Genomic DNA, 16181 nt, shown 5'->3' with positions numbered 1-16181 from the left:
TTTTCTCCTCCTGACTTTAGTATCAAGCTCCTCCCAAGAGTCTTGACTTGCACCTTCAGCCACCAAGGTTCTACCTGGATGAGCTGACACTGTCCAGGTCTCTCCAGGGATAAGCGTATCTGGAGCAGGGACCGCTGAAACACGAAGCCTCTCCTAAGCACTGCCACGTGCAGCCAAACACTCTGAAACCAGCTCCTGTTTTCCCTGTACAAGAACTGCTGTGTGTTTTGTTCAGCCACCCTGGCCACAGGAGCAGCAGCCTTTAGCAGTGATGCAGACAACTGTTAGAAGCAAATTAAAGGGAATAACAAGTTTCTGTGAGTCAAATCAGTGTTCACATCATCAGTTGCCTAGACTTCCAGCTATTACACCTATCGCTGCGATTTACGTTAACATGTAGCACAGAATATGCAGTGCATAGTCACAAGATCATGCCACTGTTGTACCTCCTTATGTATGGATGTTCATGCTAACACGCTCTTTTTTGAGCATCTTTCTCTATGCCATCAGCGCTGAGATTCTTAACCAGAGTGCTGAGCACCCGAAGCAGACCTACCCAGCCAGCAAGCCATTCCACTCCAGCCTCTCCCAAAAACTCTACCCAGAAATATCACAAAGCATGACAGAATAAAGCACGACATGGGATTTTCAGAAAATGCTCTCTGTTGAAGTACTCTGTACAAAACCAGCATAAAAAGTGGGACAAGAGCTAGATATCAGGGGTTGGCTGAGGCAAAACCTCCAGGGAACGCTGACCTTACAAACAAGGCTTTGTAAAAGCACAAAAAACCTCCAGGAAAAGTTCATTAGAACCTTTCAATCATTTTCCCCTGACACACAATAAATAAAATGCCTGGTTCAGAAAGGAAAAGCCTAAAATATAATTAGCCCGTACTATTACTGCCATTATTGAATGCCTTGGTGTGCAGCGTTAGAGGACAAACTAAATTTTCTATCAGTTGAAATGCATACTATCCAGTCAGCCCCCAAACCAGCCAAATACATCCCGGTGACAACCCTTTCTTCAAAAAAAGGGCATTAAAACAGAGAAAAGCTCTGTAACCAAACAGCTTGAAAACAAATGAGGCAAAGCCAATTGCAGTAGTATCTTAGGGTGCAAGAGCTGCATCTAGTACTTGAAAACTACACTGCACACATGCTGTGCTGTCCAGAGCAATCCCTCCTGGGAGAAGAGCTGACCACCTTGCCCAGAAACTGCTATGTCAGAACATTCCTGAATGAGTGACCAGACAGACCAACTTTCTCCATAAACAGCAGACCGTTGATAAAGAAATCCAAGCTAAAGCTGTTTCCCCTTATGGGAACAGGGCAAGTCCAAATCCTCACACAGCAATTTAGCTGTAACTCTTAACACATCTCTAGCATACATTCCCCACCTGCTGCACACCTCACTAGTTGGTCAGATTGGGCCAACATGCTCCTTTCATGCCATTCCACAGACAGAGCCACCGCCACTCCACTCCTATCTGCTAGAGGATTTTGCCCCAGATTTACAGCATAAACTATTTGAAACAGCCACTAAAGTCACCACGCAGGATGTGGATACCTCAACACCAAGTAAACTGTCAGTCTAAACAAAATAAACTGGAGAGTCCTTTTTTTTTAAAAAAAAAAAAAAGGGAAATATCAGATCACTTGTAATTTCTTAAACAGCTAAGAAAAACCAAAAATCTCATCTTGGGTTCACTAAAACATTTCATAAAAATTCAAATGCCTTCTAAAAAATTAGGCCCCGATCACATCGGTAACAAGTACTCAACGACAGCGACATCCAAGTTAAAGACATGCATCATTTTAGTTCTGCACTCAGTTTATTTAAGCTTCAAGCCCGACATGCCAAGATTTAAAACTATTAATCTTAAATATAAAATTAAGTCCCACACACCCTACCAAGACACCAAACTGATCACAAAGCAAGCCTGAGGGCTGGAAGTGTAGTCCCCCTGCTCCCTTCATCCTAAATGTTTTGTATTATGTTACATCTTGTTATTCAAATACAAGTGTGACTGATGGGCCTCCCCCTCAGCTCCACCAGCAGCTCTCCAGGGAGCAAGGGTTATTTTGATAACTTTTATCTGTTGTTTTCCTCAATGAGCGATTTCTTCTCAACAGCGAGCAGAGTTTCACTGATAAAACTACCAACTGCATCCCCAGTCTTAGAGCCAAGGGTAAGACGGAGTGCTGCAATATTCCCAAAGTCAGGAGCAGTATTCATCACGCATACCACAGGCTCTTGCATTCAGAAGCACATCCACAGATTGCTGCAGATTACATGCGACTTCATGAACACATGAGAAACTTTCTAGACTATGTGTCTTGCTAAATATGAGGACAAGCTGCCTGTGGCCCTTCCCTCCTCCACAGCCACTCCCAGGGTCTCTGTTGCATTAAAAGGAGCTCCAGTTTTCCTGAAGGATGAACGCCTAGGGCAGTCAAATCCCAAATATTTACCAGGTAAATGAATATCAAGTCTAAGAACAAATAAGCTCTTTGGGACAGTAATATCCTACACCACATCACACTTCTCTCTGATAACAGCCTCATGCATACCGATACAGAAATAGCATATTGCTGGTCTCATAGTCCTAGAACTCCTTTTGGACTAAAAGTTGCAGATTTGCTCCAGAAGAAGGATGAAGCAACATTTCAATGCCACACAATGTTTTGAAGGCTCTGAGAGGCCACAGGAAAAAGAACCACTTCCATATTTTTCACAAAGCACTTCCCATGGATTAGAGCTAACAATAGTAAGAAAGGATGTGAAACACCAAGTAACTCAGATCTATACCCAGTGCACTGTTACCTTTTGATACAACAAGTATTGCCAGTAGATGTTATGTGTGTTCATTTGGGGGTGAGGCTGTTAGTTTTTTGGTGCTGGGTTTTGTTTTTTTTTAAGGAAGAACAAACATAGCTACATCTCATCCAGGTGAGAGACTGATTTAAAAAAAACCAAACACATAATTTGCCCACCATTAAGAGATGCTGCTCATTCCCAACGTTATACAGGCAAAGCTCAACTGTTATGGAACAGTTAACACTGAAAAGAAAAAAAAAAAAAACACAACACCTACCACAAAACAAACCCTCACCTCCATTCACAGCACCAAGACAGACTTGCTGTTTTGCCCACGCTTTCAGCCTGTATGCTATTCTACTGTTGCCAAGTACTGTAACTGAGGAAACCAAAGCAGAGTTATTTTAAACAGCAGCTCCCAAAGTGACACAGGATCATAACACAGGTTCTCATCCAGGTCCAGCCCAAGATGTCATCAACCTCAGATACCTGTCAGATTTACAGGACCTCTATCAGATTTACAGTACCTTTTTCAGCTTGGACAGCCAGACCCAGGAAAAAACAAATGTGAAAAACCTAGAAAAACAAAAAACAGACAAGGCTGCAAATTAAGAGCATATCCATGGGAGTAACTACAGGAATGGCAACTGATGTGGAATAAGTTCTTCTCTCCCTTGGCCCAGGGCCACAGTAGTCCTCAGAACGAGATGCAAGATGTGCTTTAGTAAGGTGGCCACTAAGAGCTACTGCTACCTGGAACAGCAGGACAGAAAGGATTTCTATCCTTTCCAAGTCACTGTTGTTCTGGAAGATTTATCTGATCACTTACCTCTTCCAGGGAAAGGCAGCAACTTTCTGCTGCTACCATATCCAATCAAAAACATAGCAACTTCAAAATAAATATTTCCATGGTCAAAATCCCTGCAATATGCCATGTAATCCAAGATTGTAACCGAAACCTATTACTTGCTTCTCTATGAAATCAATCATTCTTTTCAGCTACTGTATTCACTGTCATTAGGCCAATTCTGTGAATTTATCAGTATCATGGAATATTACAATCTATTTCTAGGAAAATAGGGACTTTCAACACAAGAACAAACTACAACAGTTCCTGTACCTTGCCCTCGAAAGACTGAATTAACATGATTTGGCTAGCATAGCTTTGGTTTGACATTTGAATAATAAGGGATATGAGAAATTCCATGTTAAAAACAGACCACCAATAAGAGTGTCCACCTTGACTATTCATGATGGCTACAAGCCCAGGTGCCTAACGCAAGCACTGCTCTAGCATACCATGAGAAGTAAGAGCCCCATCTGTTTGGAAACAAGGGCAAAAAGCACTGCCCGCCCGAGACTGGATCCTCAGCTTCTGCACATCAGCTTCTAGAAGCGGAGAGGAGAATAACCCTGACACTGTTGTCCTTCATTTCCAGGTAGCTTCATGACTGGGAAGGTAGCTGCACTGGTTTAATTCTCCATCTTCCCCAATCTCTTCCTACGAAGATGCTCATCTACTGACAACCCACGCGGCTCACCCACATGCATGGTTTCAGATTCACGAGTGTACACAGAAGGAAGCTCACTGCTGAAGTCCTGGATTCAGGTTTGAAATAGTGCTACCAAGGGATAGCACCCAAATGGATGAACTTATTACAGAGGGCAAAACAAAACAGTGAGCTCCATAAATATGGCAGCAAACAGCACTGTACTCAAACTGCCCAAATTTTACTCACATGCACTCTTTTGACAGCTCTGAGGCATTAGTTTAGATACCTTTCAAAGATGACCTCGATTCATTTTATTGTAATGCTACAAAAAGTGTGCAACGTACAAACAAAGAACTTAAAAGACGACCACGCCAAACCCCAAAAGGGCTGTTCAGAAGTACTTCCAGCAACATGGTTCCCAAGGTAGCAAGCTGTAGTATCAGCCAGTCTGATACCAGTTTATTTTAATGGTTCCTGAGAACAAAAGTTCAATTCGGAAAGACTCTTCTGGCCCAATTTAAGAACAGAACAATCAAGGTATATGAAATAACACTCTGCCTTAAAACTTGAGACAAAGTTTCAAAGAAATACAGGGGTTCTCCAGCCTTTTTACGTTTAACAGTCAATAAGCTACTCTGCTACCTTCACAGAGGGACTTTTATTTTTTTTTAAGCCAAACCTTTGATCTCCTAAACAGGATCTCAATACCAAAGTAGTGATCCCATTAAGTAATGCAGAAATTATTACAGTCAGAGATCAAACTCCATCTCCCAACAGACAAAAGATCACTTTAAGATGGCAACAATACGCTGCCATGTTATTTGAAGCTATTCACGATGTACAACTCTGAACCACAGGAAGGTTTTTGCCCATTTCCATTTGCCCAAAGCCACTTTGGCCAACACACTGGCTAACACAGCTGTGGTGGGCAACCAACCAGCAGATAAAGTGACTGGAGCACTGATTCTCACATCCTCTTTTAGTTACACAACAAAGACATCCAAGTTCAATACTCCTCCCAGCTGCACTCCACACCACGCAGCCTACCTGAGTTCTCCAGTATTCTTAGAAAGTTTCTAGGAAATGCCTTTTGCAAGTACTCTAAGTTTAACATACTGTGAATGCTAGTGAGTAAAATAGACATTAGAAAACAACATTTATTAAATAATCTCTGAGGGCATCACAAAGTTATGATAGATTTCACTGGAAAGTCTCGAGGGAGGATAGTATTTGGGGAAATTACTTTGCGAAGTATTGACATACAAAGAAAGGAATTTAAATTCCATTAGCACTCTCCCTAGCAGAACAAGTTTAGACTATGGTTTTATACAACAGGCCTCTGGAAGAGTTCACAAATGCCTGGAGGAAGAGGAGGGGAGGGAAGCAAAAAACCCTGTAGTTTGCGGCTTGTAAGCTTTTCCCCTTTGTGCAGGTCTTACCTGTGAGGTGCTCACAAAAAGGAAGCCAACACGGCCTCAGAGCATGGGAAAGGGGTTTAATGTGGACAAGCTCAAGCCACGCTGCTGAGTACCTGAGCTAGAACAAATTCTGCATTACTCCAGGAAAGTCTACCCTATAAACTGCTATTATTTCTGTAGTCAGAGACAAGTATTATAAGTGATGGTTCACTGTGTGTTCTGTGCCTGCTAAAGCACAGGTAAAAGGTCATGGAGCAAAAATATGAAACACAGTAAAGTTCTGTTTGTGTTCAGTAAGTGCAGAATCACATTCCCCCTACAACTAGTATTTTGCACATATACATTTAATTAAGACTTAGCAATAACATTAGAATGAGTACACACCTTTAGAGCTGTGAATCAGTTGAGGGAAAAGTATGTTCCCTAGTACCTACCAACAGCTTCCCAGGTGCTGCTGTTACCATTGGGATTGCTAGAGACAGAACACGCATTCGCCACGGGAGTCCCATTCCAATACTCAGTTTAAAAAAAAACAACTCAGGGAAGGCTTACACTATGAACTAGTGTTTCATTTTTTTCTTTATTGGCTTTAAAAAATAACTGTGCTTCATAGGACTGATCAGAAACAAAATAAGTGATGATGGCTGCTGATCACTGCCTGGAAGCCTTCAGTTAAAAAAGCAAGCAGAGTTACACATTCACAGGATCTTTGACTCCTGCTGCAGATGGTGACTCAAACAGCTCTGTGTTTTCCAGAGCGACTGCTGTTAAGTATTTTCTAACCTGTACTTCCCTCTAGCAAGCACTGACCTGTTATCCTGCTGAATCCTTGCCTAAGAAGCAGACAGCTGGAGAAAGTTCACCTCACTGTTTTAAGCAGAAAAAAATAGATCATTAAGTTTGCCATAAGAAATCTCGCACTGAAACCACTTTACAGCATACAGTTTCTCCAGTTCCATGCTGACTAAAAAGATTTTCCTGTATGTTGTTCTACACTACTCATTAAGAATGCAGTTCCGGTTGCCAACAATAACACACAACTCAAAGACTTTTCCACACTTCTTTAATAATGCTAGCTGCAACGTATGTACACTACTGAAAAGCAGGCTAAACCTTTGGTCTGAAGACTGGCAGCAAGAAAGACTACATTAGCATACTCATTGCTTCCACAGAGTCAACTCTATAGACTCCAGTAAGATAAGAGAGATGTCATCATGAATTTGAATAGCTGTGTCACAGTAGAGACCCTGCATCTCCTGCCTCAAATACTGAAGCACCAAAAATACAGTGCTCGCAGCATCAGTTCAAAAGTAACAACCAAAAAAAGCAGCAGGGTCAACATAATGTCACATGTTAATAGCTATGTAAAACACTTGCCAAAAAAAGTTCATGGTCAACAGTTCTCTGGACCTGCATTTACTCAGGACCTTGTATCAATGGAGATCAGATTTTGACTTGTCTGTCTAAATTCTAATATAAGAGGATCACATTAATATTGATTTGTTTAAATCTTCATGAACACGGCTAAAGAATTGCAGTCTCTTAATTTACAACATGAATTGTTCACAGCTACAGTGTTGCAGTGATTTTACTTGGAAGTGGTTAGTTTTTCTGATTTTATGACATATGTAGATAGGCCACAGAGAAACTGACATAATAAAAAAAAATAAGAAAAAACCAATTTCATAATGAAAGAGCTTACTGTAAGCTTCTTCCAGATTGTATTTCAACTCAGCTGAGAAGAGTATAACAAAAGTTGACTCAGCTCAAATCAAGCCTGCACTGTTACAGAAAGTCTACACGCCACACAGGTTTGGATATTTTATTTTTTTTAATTCTATCAAAACTTTTTGTAGGGCAATTACTTCAGCACTTAGAAGAATGCATGCTCTGCTGCGTTTGTTTTGCAGTTCACTTGGTGGAAAGTATTCTACCCTGCAGTAACAGGACAGTCGAGAAAGTCTCAATTAGCAAACTACTGAGCATGATAAAGGTTAGTGAGCCTCCTATTAAGAGATCTAGAGAGCCAATGTGCCACCAGAATAAGCTAGGCATTATTTTTTAAACAAAAGACAGCACACTTGCCCGAATGGTTTTGCATAGCAGGGCTGTAATAGCTATTTGTTATTAACCTACCCTGTTACATGTAAGTAATTAATTATATCATCATAACTAGCTGCGTTCTCTAGAAGAAGCTCAAAACTCCTGAGAACCAAGTAAGCAAACTACAAGAAGTTTTTTTACAGAAGAACTTCTACCACTAACTGCAAAACAGTAAAATACTTCAGACATTTAGAGAAACCATGAATACTTATTACATTAAGCGCTGTTTTTTTGTCACTTCAGCAGTTCTTATGCATTGTTTCAGGCAAAGATGCAAATAATAACAAATGGAGCAAATAAGCATTCCTGTCCTGCATGATTAATGTTCATTTATTCCTATGTTGCTACCTGGCAAAAGAGATATTAGAAGCATACCATTAGCCTTAAACCACAGCACTGACAATAATAAAGACATCAAATGTACAGTCTGAGTTGAGGCAAAATCTTTAGACATTACAACCAAGTAATGCACCAACGCAAACACATGAAATCTAAGCTCACAAAGCTGTAAGAGCTACAAGATACACTTATCCAAAGGGAAAAAAATAATCAACTCCGGCGCTACAACCCCAAAAAGACAGTGTGGGGAAAACAGACACCCCTCTAACTAGTAGAAGGAAATTCCTCAGCTCAGAGCTGCAGACTTTCAGACACCAGTGTGCCAGGACACCCATTTTATGAATGCCACCTCTGGTCAGGCATAGAACAGTACGGGTTTTCATCTACTGCCTTGATGAAGACAGGCCGCAATTATGCTATAAGCTGGTACCTAAGAAAGGAAGAACCTCTGCTCCTCACCTAACACACTTCTATGATACTGATAAACTGGACATCCAGACAATGAAAGTATCCCATGACGACAAAAAAACCATCAGCTAATAGAACTGAAATTTTTTTAGTGCCATAGCAACGAACTTCACAGACTTTAGAACTACAGTAGTGAGAAGATGCAAAAAATTATTCTGAAGCAAGATTTAAAATAGAAAGGCGACTACCTAGACCTTTTATTCATCCAATTCTTCCTAATAATAAACCCCAAAGATAACTGCAAAGATTTTCAAAAGCAAGAGTATGTTTTCCAAAGACCACAACAAACGAAGTCCACTGAGGAAGTGTTGCTTGCATGCAGAAAAGCTACACTGTAAAGAACATCTAGACATTATCTCTATACTAGAAAATAAAGACAGCACATAATTTGCCTAGAATAATCTCTCGTCAAATCATTCCATTCCAACTGTGACAACCCAAAGCAGCACCTGAGCTAGAGAGCCCTCCCTTCCTCCAGTACGAGGGAGGAGAGGATGCAAGCGTGGGAAAACACAACCTAGCTGTGCCTGTCTCTACTGTCACAACAGACTGAGTCTGTGCTTTTCAATACATTCAGCTATTTGGCTCAGGAAATCACCTCCCCATAACCAGACCTCTGCATAACGCAGCTTACTCAGTTCATCCTGAGCCAAGCTCAGACTGTACAGCCTACGTCAAACTTCACTTCTCTCCCCTTGCATTTCCGTTCCTTTTCTCCTCGGCATTCAGAGCTGCAGCAGGCCAGCAGTGCCAGCTCACTAGAGGAAGCAGACTTATAAGATAATCCCTTTTATTAAGCCAGGCATCCCAGGCCAAACTGATGCATAACCAGCTACTGCAAGCATCAGCCTGCCAAAACCAGCACAAAACTATAAAAAAAAAAAAAAAACACAACCAAACCCACCCCCCCAAGACACCCCCGCAAAAATAACTCTCAGGTAAGAAATGCAACAACTGTTAAGATTGCTAAGAATAGGGAGAACTCAGAACCTGTGCTTAATGCTCTGTTCACAAGACATTAAGTCCAGGATCTAACAGGAGGGAGACCATCCTACCCTCTAAGCAAGCTCACATGTGGCTCTAGTAAGATGAAAGAGGTACTTTTAAATACTGTTACAACCTGAGATTCAGCCAAAGGCTGATGCCAACACAAATCAGACTTTTAAAGTATATTTAGAAATTTACTTTAAGACTTAGCTACAAAAGCCAGGAGGAAATTGAGCTTACCCTATCTGAACACAAGGAAAAACAATAACTTCAGAAGAAAAATATGGCTATTCTCAGTTAAGAAACCAAGCCTCAGGAGAAAAAGCTTCAGAAAGTGTTCCAGCCTTGTCTCCACCATTTTCTTTTGTTGCTGCTCATATGGGTTTTTTTCAGAACTTAATTATCTAAATCCCTTCCTCCTAGATCCAACCATTCCCTTCCATTGACTTTGATAGATTTATCTTCCATTTTATGAATTTTAGAGGCAGGAGGGACCAGTCTCGACCATTCCAATTAATATGCATCTGCCACAAACCACTGTAAATTCTCCATTAAATTCAGTTTGAGACACGAGTGATATCTGGAAACTTCTAAAACAGATGCACAGGCTTCAACTTAGACAGCATCCAGTTACACCCCAATAAAGTCAATCGCTTAAAATTGCAACACATTTTTACTTTGTTAGCTCAACTTCAACTATGGATAAGAATTTTTTTTTTTTCTTTAAATTTCTGTGCCCTGTTCAGGTGGCTTTGAATCATCACCAGGTCAATATCCCTTAGAAAAAAGGGAGAAAGTAAGCAAAGCCCTTGGCAAAGCTTAAGGTACATTTCCCAGGTTTCTGATCATTGCCTTTGAAAAAAACATCTCTTTGTGTGTCGATATCTGAACCAGATGATAATGCTGTAGGCACTGTAAGAGCATCACCGGAATACTAACTGCCTACTCCCTTGCAATAGTAATGATCAGAGAACCAGAACAGCTTCCATCCCACAGCTATGTATTTACCACCCTGAGAAACGGGCAGTTCCCACTCAAACCAGTTTACCTGAAAGCCAGGGAGAATGTCTGGAGGTTTTGTGAGATAAAAAACAAACTACATGTACGGAAGGAGATATCCAGCTCAGTGAACAGTTTTTCACTATTTGCATTTCCTAAAAGCTAGCCCACCCCTGTGCTATGTTTAATCCACAGCCCTCAATTACAGCTCTGGACAGGTAAACAGTCATTTGCTGCCACAGCCCAGACATCTCTAAAAAGGTACTTTAAATGACAGCTTGTGTGCATGGGAAAGCTGTGAGAGACGGAAATAACATGAGTACATGCTTAAATATGAGACAATGTTGCATTTTGAGTCAAAACAAACCCCTCACCCTTCACCTCAATAAATTACAGAAATAAAATTTAACTGAGCTACTGTGACAGACCACACATCCATTTCAATGCAACCAAAAAGCTTCATGGAAGCCTTCACATTTGCAATCCGTTTACCAAGAAAGCAGAATAACTGCAGAACAAGCACAGAGACTGAGCACACCTGAGTTTTCCTACAACTATAGTATTACCAAAAGAGATGAAGACTCCAAGCATGTGCTACCATCCAGTTTCTCTTTTCCATCTATAATTTTAAACTGAGGTAATTTCACTGGCACTATTTTATCAGACCACTTAAGGAGCTCAGGTGCATATGCAGTGAGGAATAAAACATTTATACAGAAGAAACAGGCTAGTTGCCAACCCATCAAATGGGACACACTTCCTAGTCTGTAAGTCACATCAAACGAATTTTCTAGCCGTTTACACCAACTATGTATCTGAAGTAACACAAAAAATACTATTCTTACAATAAAGAGCTGTAAGATTAACTTGTTTTGTTCTTAACCCAACCCTCAACGTTAAGAGTGCCTTATTTTGTCCAAAAAGCAGAGCCTTCAGGCTCAGTTATACCATCGCTGCCATAAAGGTGCTACCAAAGAAACAGCCATTCAGAAAGAAGAAAGTAGCAGGAAGCCAGAACACTGACCTCTAATCCTGACTTAACCACCATCATTTCATCTTAGAACAGTTATTTGGCCTATAATGCGTTAGTGTGATATAGATGGGTTCAATGCTTTAAATATTACATAATCTTCACAAGTGCAACGCAAGTAAAGCTCAACAATTACGACACCAAGTCAATTCACTGATTAATCACATCTAAGGCATGTTTTAACAGGAACATTATGCTCCGCTAATAAGCTAGATAAAAGAGCTACATTGGTTAAGATATTTTCATACCTGCTAATGCTTCCTACCTCAAACTCAACAACTTAGTCATGCTCTAAATGCAAATCATCATTAATCATGCAAAAATTTTTACCTAGCAAATATATTAATATTTCATGTGTTTATACTATAATCACCATGTAAATTAGTTTAATAGGCAGCCCATAAAAAAGGGTTTAAAGGCTGCAGTCTATGTTGAGTGGAATACAAGCTCTGAAGCTTCTCTAGAAACAAGGCTAGCAACCAGAACAGTTTCAGAAAAAGCACTTTAAAACACGTTTTTTAAAAACAGAAGTATACACCACTCCATTCTACTCTGTATCTTGGCATAAAGTTATTTGGATAACAATTAAAACACTGATGACAAAATTTAGGTGACTCAGAACAGTAATGTATCCAGTGTACAAATAATTTTAACCAGAAGGAAATTAGTTCATTTGGAAAATGCACCAAAACACATGTTTGATTCTATTTTCTGATTATAGTCAAAGATGTTCAAGCTGACCAGCTCTGACCACTACCTCCTCCAATTTGGGAAGGACGCTTCTTTTCTACTACAAAAGGAAAGCGGAAGAGCATGACTGTGTCCCTTGATTTCTATCTTTCAAACAGTTGAACAACCTGAAATACAGAAGATTTCTGCACCTGCAAAAGCAGACTCTGCACTACAACTCAGCATTTCATTGACTTGGTGGAAATTCAGTGGTATTTGTTATCAGTTGGGGAGGTCCAATTCGCTTAAAGAATTCTGAAAATACACAATGCTTAAATATCTGTCTTGATAATACTTTGAACTGACAGTCTACACATAACCTCTCAAAACCAAAACTTAAAAAAAATATGATTTGAGGTTGTGGGTTGTTTTGAGTTCCCACCTCCTTCACTGTTTTCTTTTGTTTCAAACTATTCTTTACTGAATGTTTGTGTTAAATTGCTTCTTTCAACATTCACCCTACAAGCTAGGTTCCTGAATCAGTCACAGGCTCAGCACTCCTGTTTCTTTAGATTCAGAACTACCCAGCAAAAGCAAGAGAGGACTGACTTTAAAGATATCAATACGAACAGAAATAATGTAATGGCATTCTCACTGGCTAACAAAACAAGCACATCTTTTCTCTAGGGACTCAAAAGGAAGGTTTCAAGTAGTTGCTTCCCCTGATTATTCAAATTCAAGTCTCCTAGCTTTACCATATCACACTAAGAAGAAAAATCAAGGGATAATCTTAACAGGAATGCTCCCAGTTCCAAAGTGAAAGTTTCTCTCCTTTAGAGGAGCATTTCTTATGAGAAAAGTAGATCATCTTAAACACCTATGGAAAAAAGGCTGCTTCTGCAGCCTAACTGCATCTAAAAATCCTAACTGCTACTTGCAATGAAGCAGTGCCCAAATACCATCCTCTCTGATGTTATCACACATACAGCAACTCCCCCAAACCTTCCATTTACTATAGCCTGACTTTTTAAAATGGACTTGTATGACTTAGACTACTTCTCTACCCATTTTAAAATGTAATTGTCACTTTTCTGGTATTGTCCAAACAAGCTGTGAGATGCTCTGGAGTCAAAATTAAAAGTTGTATCAGCAACAGTAACAGCTAGTATGTCACTGCTTTCCTCTGCTGCCACCTCCAATGCAAAGGAAACATCTGAGACATCTGACCCTGCTTTCCATCACCCCATGTGACACCCAATGTTTACAACACAGGATTTTTACACAGCGTCTAAAGATTAAGAATTGAACAGTAGTGATATGCAGAAGTCAGTTATTTTAATTAATTTCTCAGAGCAGCACTCCAGGAAGTCATTTTTACATCAGGATACAGCCCATCACATCTGCGTTATGGCAGAACTGTTGAGTCTGAGACCAGCTGACAGTGCTCTTTACAGGCTGGCACCTTAGGAGAGAAAACTCAATCCAAAACAACCCTGAGATGCCCTATCGATGCCCGGGATGTCACCCCAGTAAAAGATTCGTCTTCAGCACTGGATATCAGACAGCATTACAGCTAGACAAGACTAACAGCCAGCAAACTACTGACATCGAGGCAGGCTTTGAAAGGGTAAAAGGAAAACCACAAGCAAGACATAACATGCAAAAGATAGTGGAGCTCTCATGAGAGATGCAGAACCAACATGAGCTTGTACTTGCTGAAAATGAAGCACGATGCAAAGTGTCCCCTCATCTTTGGCTTCTCCCTGCACACCCCTCTACTTACCCCGCTCTGTGTTTAATTGGGTAACATGACAGAACTATTCCAGCAGAAAGCCGATACAAACTAGACGATAAAAAGGCCCACCTCGCTAAAATGGCAGAAAACCAGTAAGAACTGGAACTGTGAAAAGAGAAGGGAGGGGCCACACAACTGGAAAGAAAGGAACAAGAGCTTGCCTTTTTGGCAGGCTGATAGTTTGTGAACCACCGCCTATAAGCGCAGCTTCTGAGACCCCCTCGGAGAGGGTTTCTCCCTAACTGGGGGTCCAAAAGGTCCCAGACAGGCTGAAGAAACCAAGGGCCAAGTTATTCACACAGCAAGTATCAGAGCATATCAGAGCACTTCATAACTGCAATAGATGTTGCATCAGGACTCTTAATTTAAAAGATCTAACATGAGCATCTTACTAAACTATCTGCCCAAAATTATGACGTAAAGTTAGATTAAAACCTAAATAATTTTTGTATTTTAAGCCAGGAAGTAATCACTGACACTTACTGGTTCAAGACTCCCCTGGATGAGAGTAACCATTAAGTCACTGCCATCTGCTGTCTCTGCACTAATGGATGAGAAACGAGCACAGTTTTTTCCTGACTGCATTTCCACTTGATAAAACACCATTAAAACTGACCCAGCCTGACATTCCTGAACTTCGTAGCAGAGAAGCCAAGAACTAAACAGACTTCAACGCCAAAACAGCTCACCAAAGACACTTCCCCCAAAGGCTTCTTCAAAGTGAGCCAAAGCTACGAAGGAATGAATGAAAAGATGGGGCTAGAAAAGACTGGGGTGGCAACTCAGGATGTTTTCTTGAGCTAGGCTGAAACCACTCATGACAAATTATTTGGGAACGACACAGGTTGCCCAGCCAACCTCCCCGCATAAACTAAGCCAGGTCTAAGGACCGTACATCTAATTTCATACATGCACAAGCAAGCACTGGAAACACAGCGTCTCTGCCGCCGAGCTCTAACGCGAGGGTGGGAATCCGAACCCCGAAAAAAAATAAATTTCCTCAGGTCTCAGCTGCTACCAGCAAGGCGACTCTCCTCCGCGCTGCGCGGGCGGGACCTCCCCAGCCCTCGGAAAGGAGCAGCCCTGCGAGGCACCAAAGGCAGAAGCAAGCCGCCCCTCGCCGCGCTCCCCCACCAGGAGCCGCTGGCAGCGCCGAGCCCCGCGGGCGAACCGAGAGGAGCCGGCAGGAGAGCGGCCCCCTCCCGGCGCCCCTGCCCCAAGCCCCGCAGGCGGCTCCCCGGCCCGGCCCCCTCACACGAAGCTCCGCAGCGCGGGAAGTGCGGCCGGCGGCGGCCTGCACACAACCCCCGCTCTTTACAACCAAAATCCTGAGGTAAACAACGAGCCGCGGGCCAGGCTGGCTCAGCCTGGAGCGACGGCGGGGCCGGGGGGCGCAGGCGGCGCGGAGCCCCGCTCTTTGTTCGCCGCCACGGGTAGGCCCGGCCCGGCCCGGCGCGGCGCCCGGCCCTCACCTCACGGACGTCCTGCAGACACTCGAGGACGGCGAGGTTGTTGGCCCAGCTGTGCTTTGAGCAGAGCCGCACCACGTCCTCCCGGCACACCGCCTCCTCCGACAGCTTCCACCCGCTGCCCGAGCCGCCGCCGCGGGGACCTCGCGGGCCCGCCGCGCCCGGCCCCGCCGCCTGCCCCGGTAAGGGCAGGCCACCTGCAACGGCGGGAGCGGCGGGAGGAGGGCCGCCCGCCGCCGGCCGCACCGCCAGCGCCAGAAGCAAGAGGAACGCCGGGCCCGGGCAGCGGCTCCGGACACGTCCGCACGGCGCCATCTTGGATCCGCCACCTCCGGCGCGACCGCCCGCCCACCTAGCGGCACGCACGCCGTATGCAAATCAGCGCGCCGGTGACGTCATGCGCCGCGCCCCCTCCCGAGACCACGCCTCTTTCGGACCATGGGGCGTGGTTTACTCTGGCTCCGCCCCCCGTGGCTCCGCCTCGGCCGCGTCCCCTCAGCAGGGTGAGGCGCCATCACAGCCCCCTGGCCCCGCCGCCATTAGAGCCCCCGGCGGCCATCTCGGCCCCGCGGTGGCCTCCGCTGCCCGGCAGC

The 16181-nt window shown here is 43.0% G+C and overlaps 1 protein-coding gene across 1 annotated transcript in view; it reads right to left on the bottom strand.

Annotated features, from left to right (window-relative positions):
* GLG1 (golgi glycoprotein 1) overlaps positions 1-15939 on the bottom strand; it is an 86904-nt gene extending 70965 nt beyond the window's left edge. Inside the window, exon 1 of the mRNA XM_055818547.1 lies at positions 15592-15939. Within this exon, the coding sequence (XP_055674522.1) occupies positions 15592-15903 (312 nt within the window). The 5' untranslated portion in view covers positions 15904-15939. The remainder of the gene's footprint in view (positions 1-15591) is intronic.
* Between the last annotated feature and the right edge of the window lie 242 nt (positions 15940-16181).

The sequence above is a fragment of the Falco peregrinus genome, chromosome 14 (assembly GCF_023634155.1).
Source record: "Falco peregrinus isolate bFalPer1 chromosome 14, bFalPer1.pri, whole genome shotgun sequence".
Classification (NCBI taxonomy): domain Eukaryota; kingdom Metazoa; phylum Chordata; class Aves; order Falconiformes; family Falconidae; genus Falco; species Falco peregrinus.
This window is presented reverse-complemented; position numbering and strand designations above follow the sequence as displayed.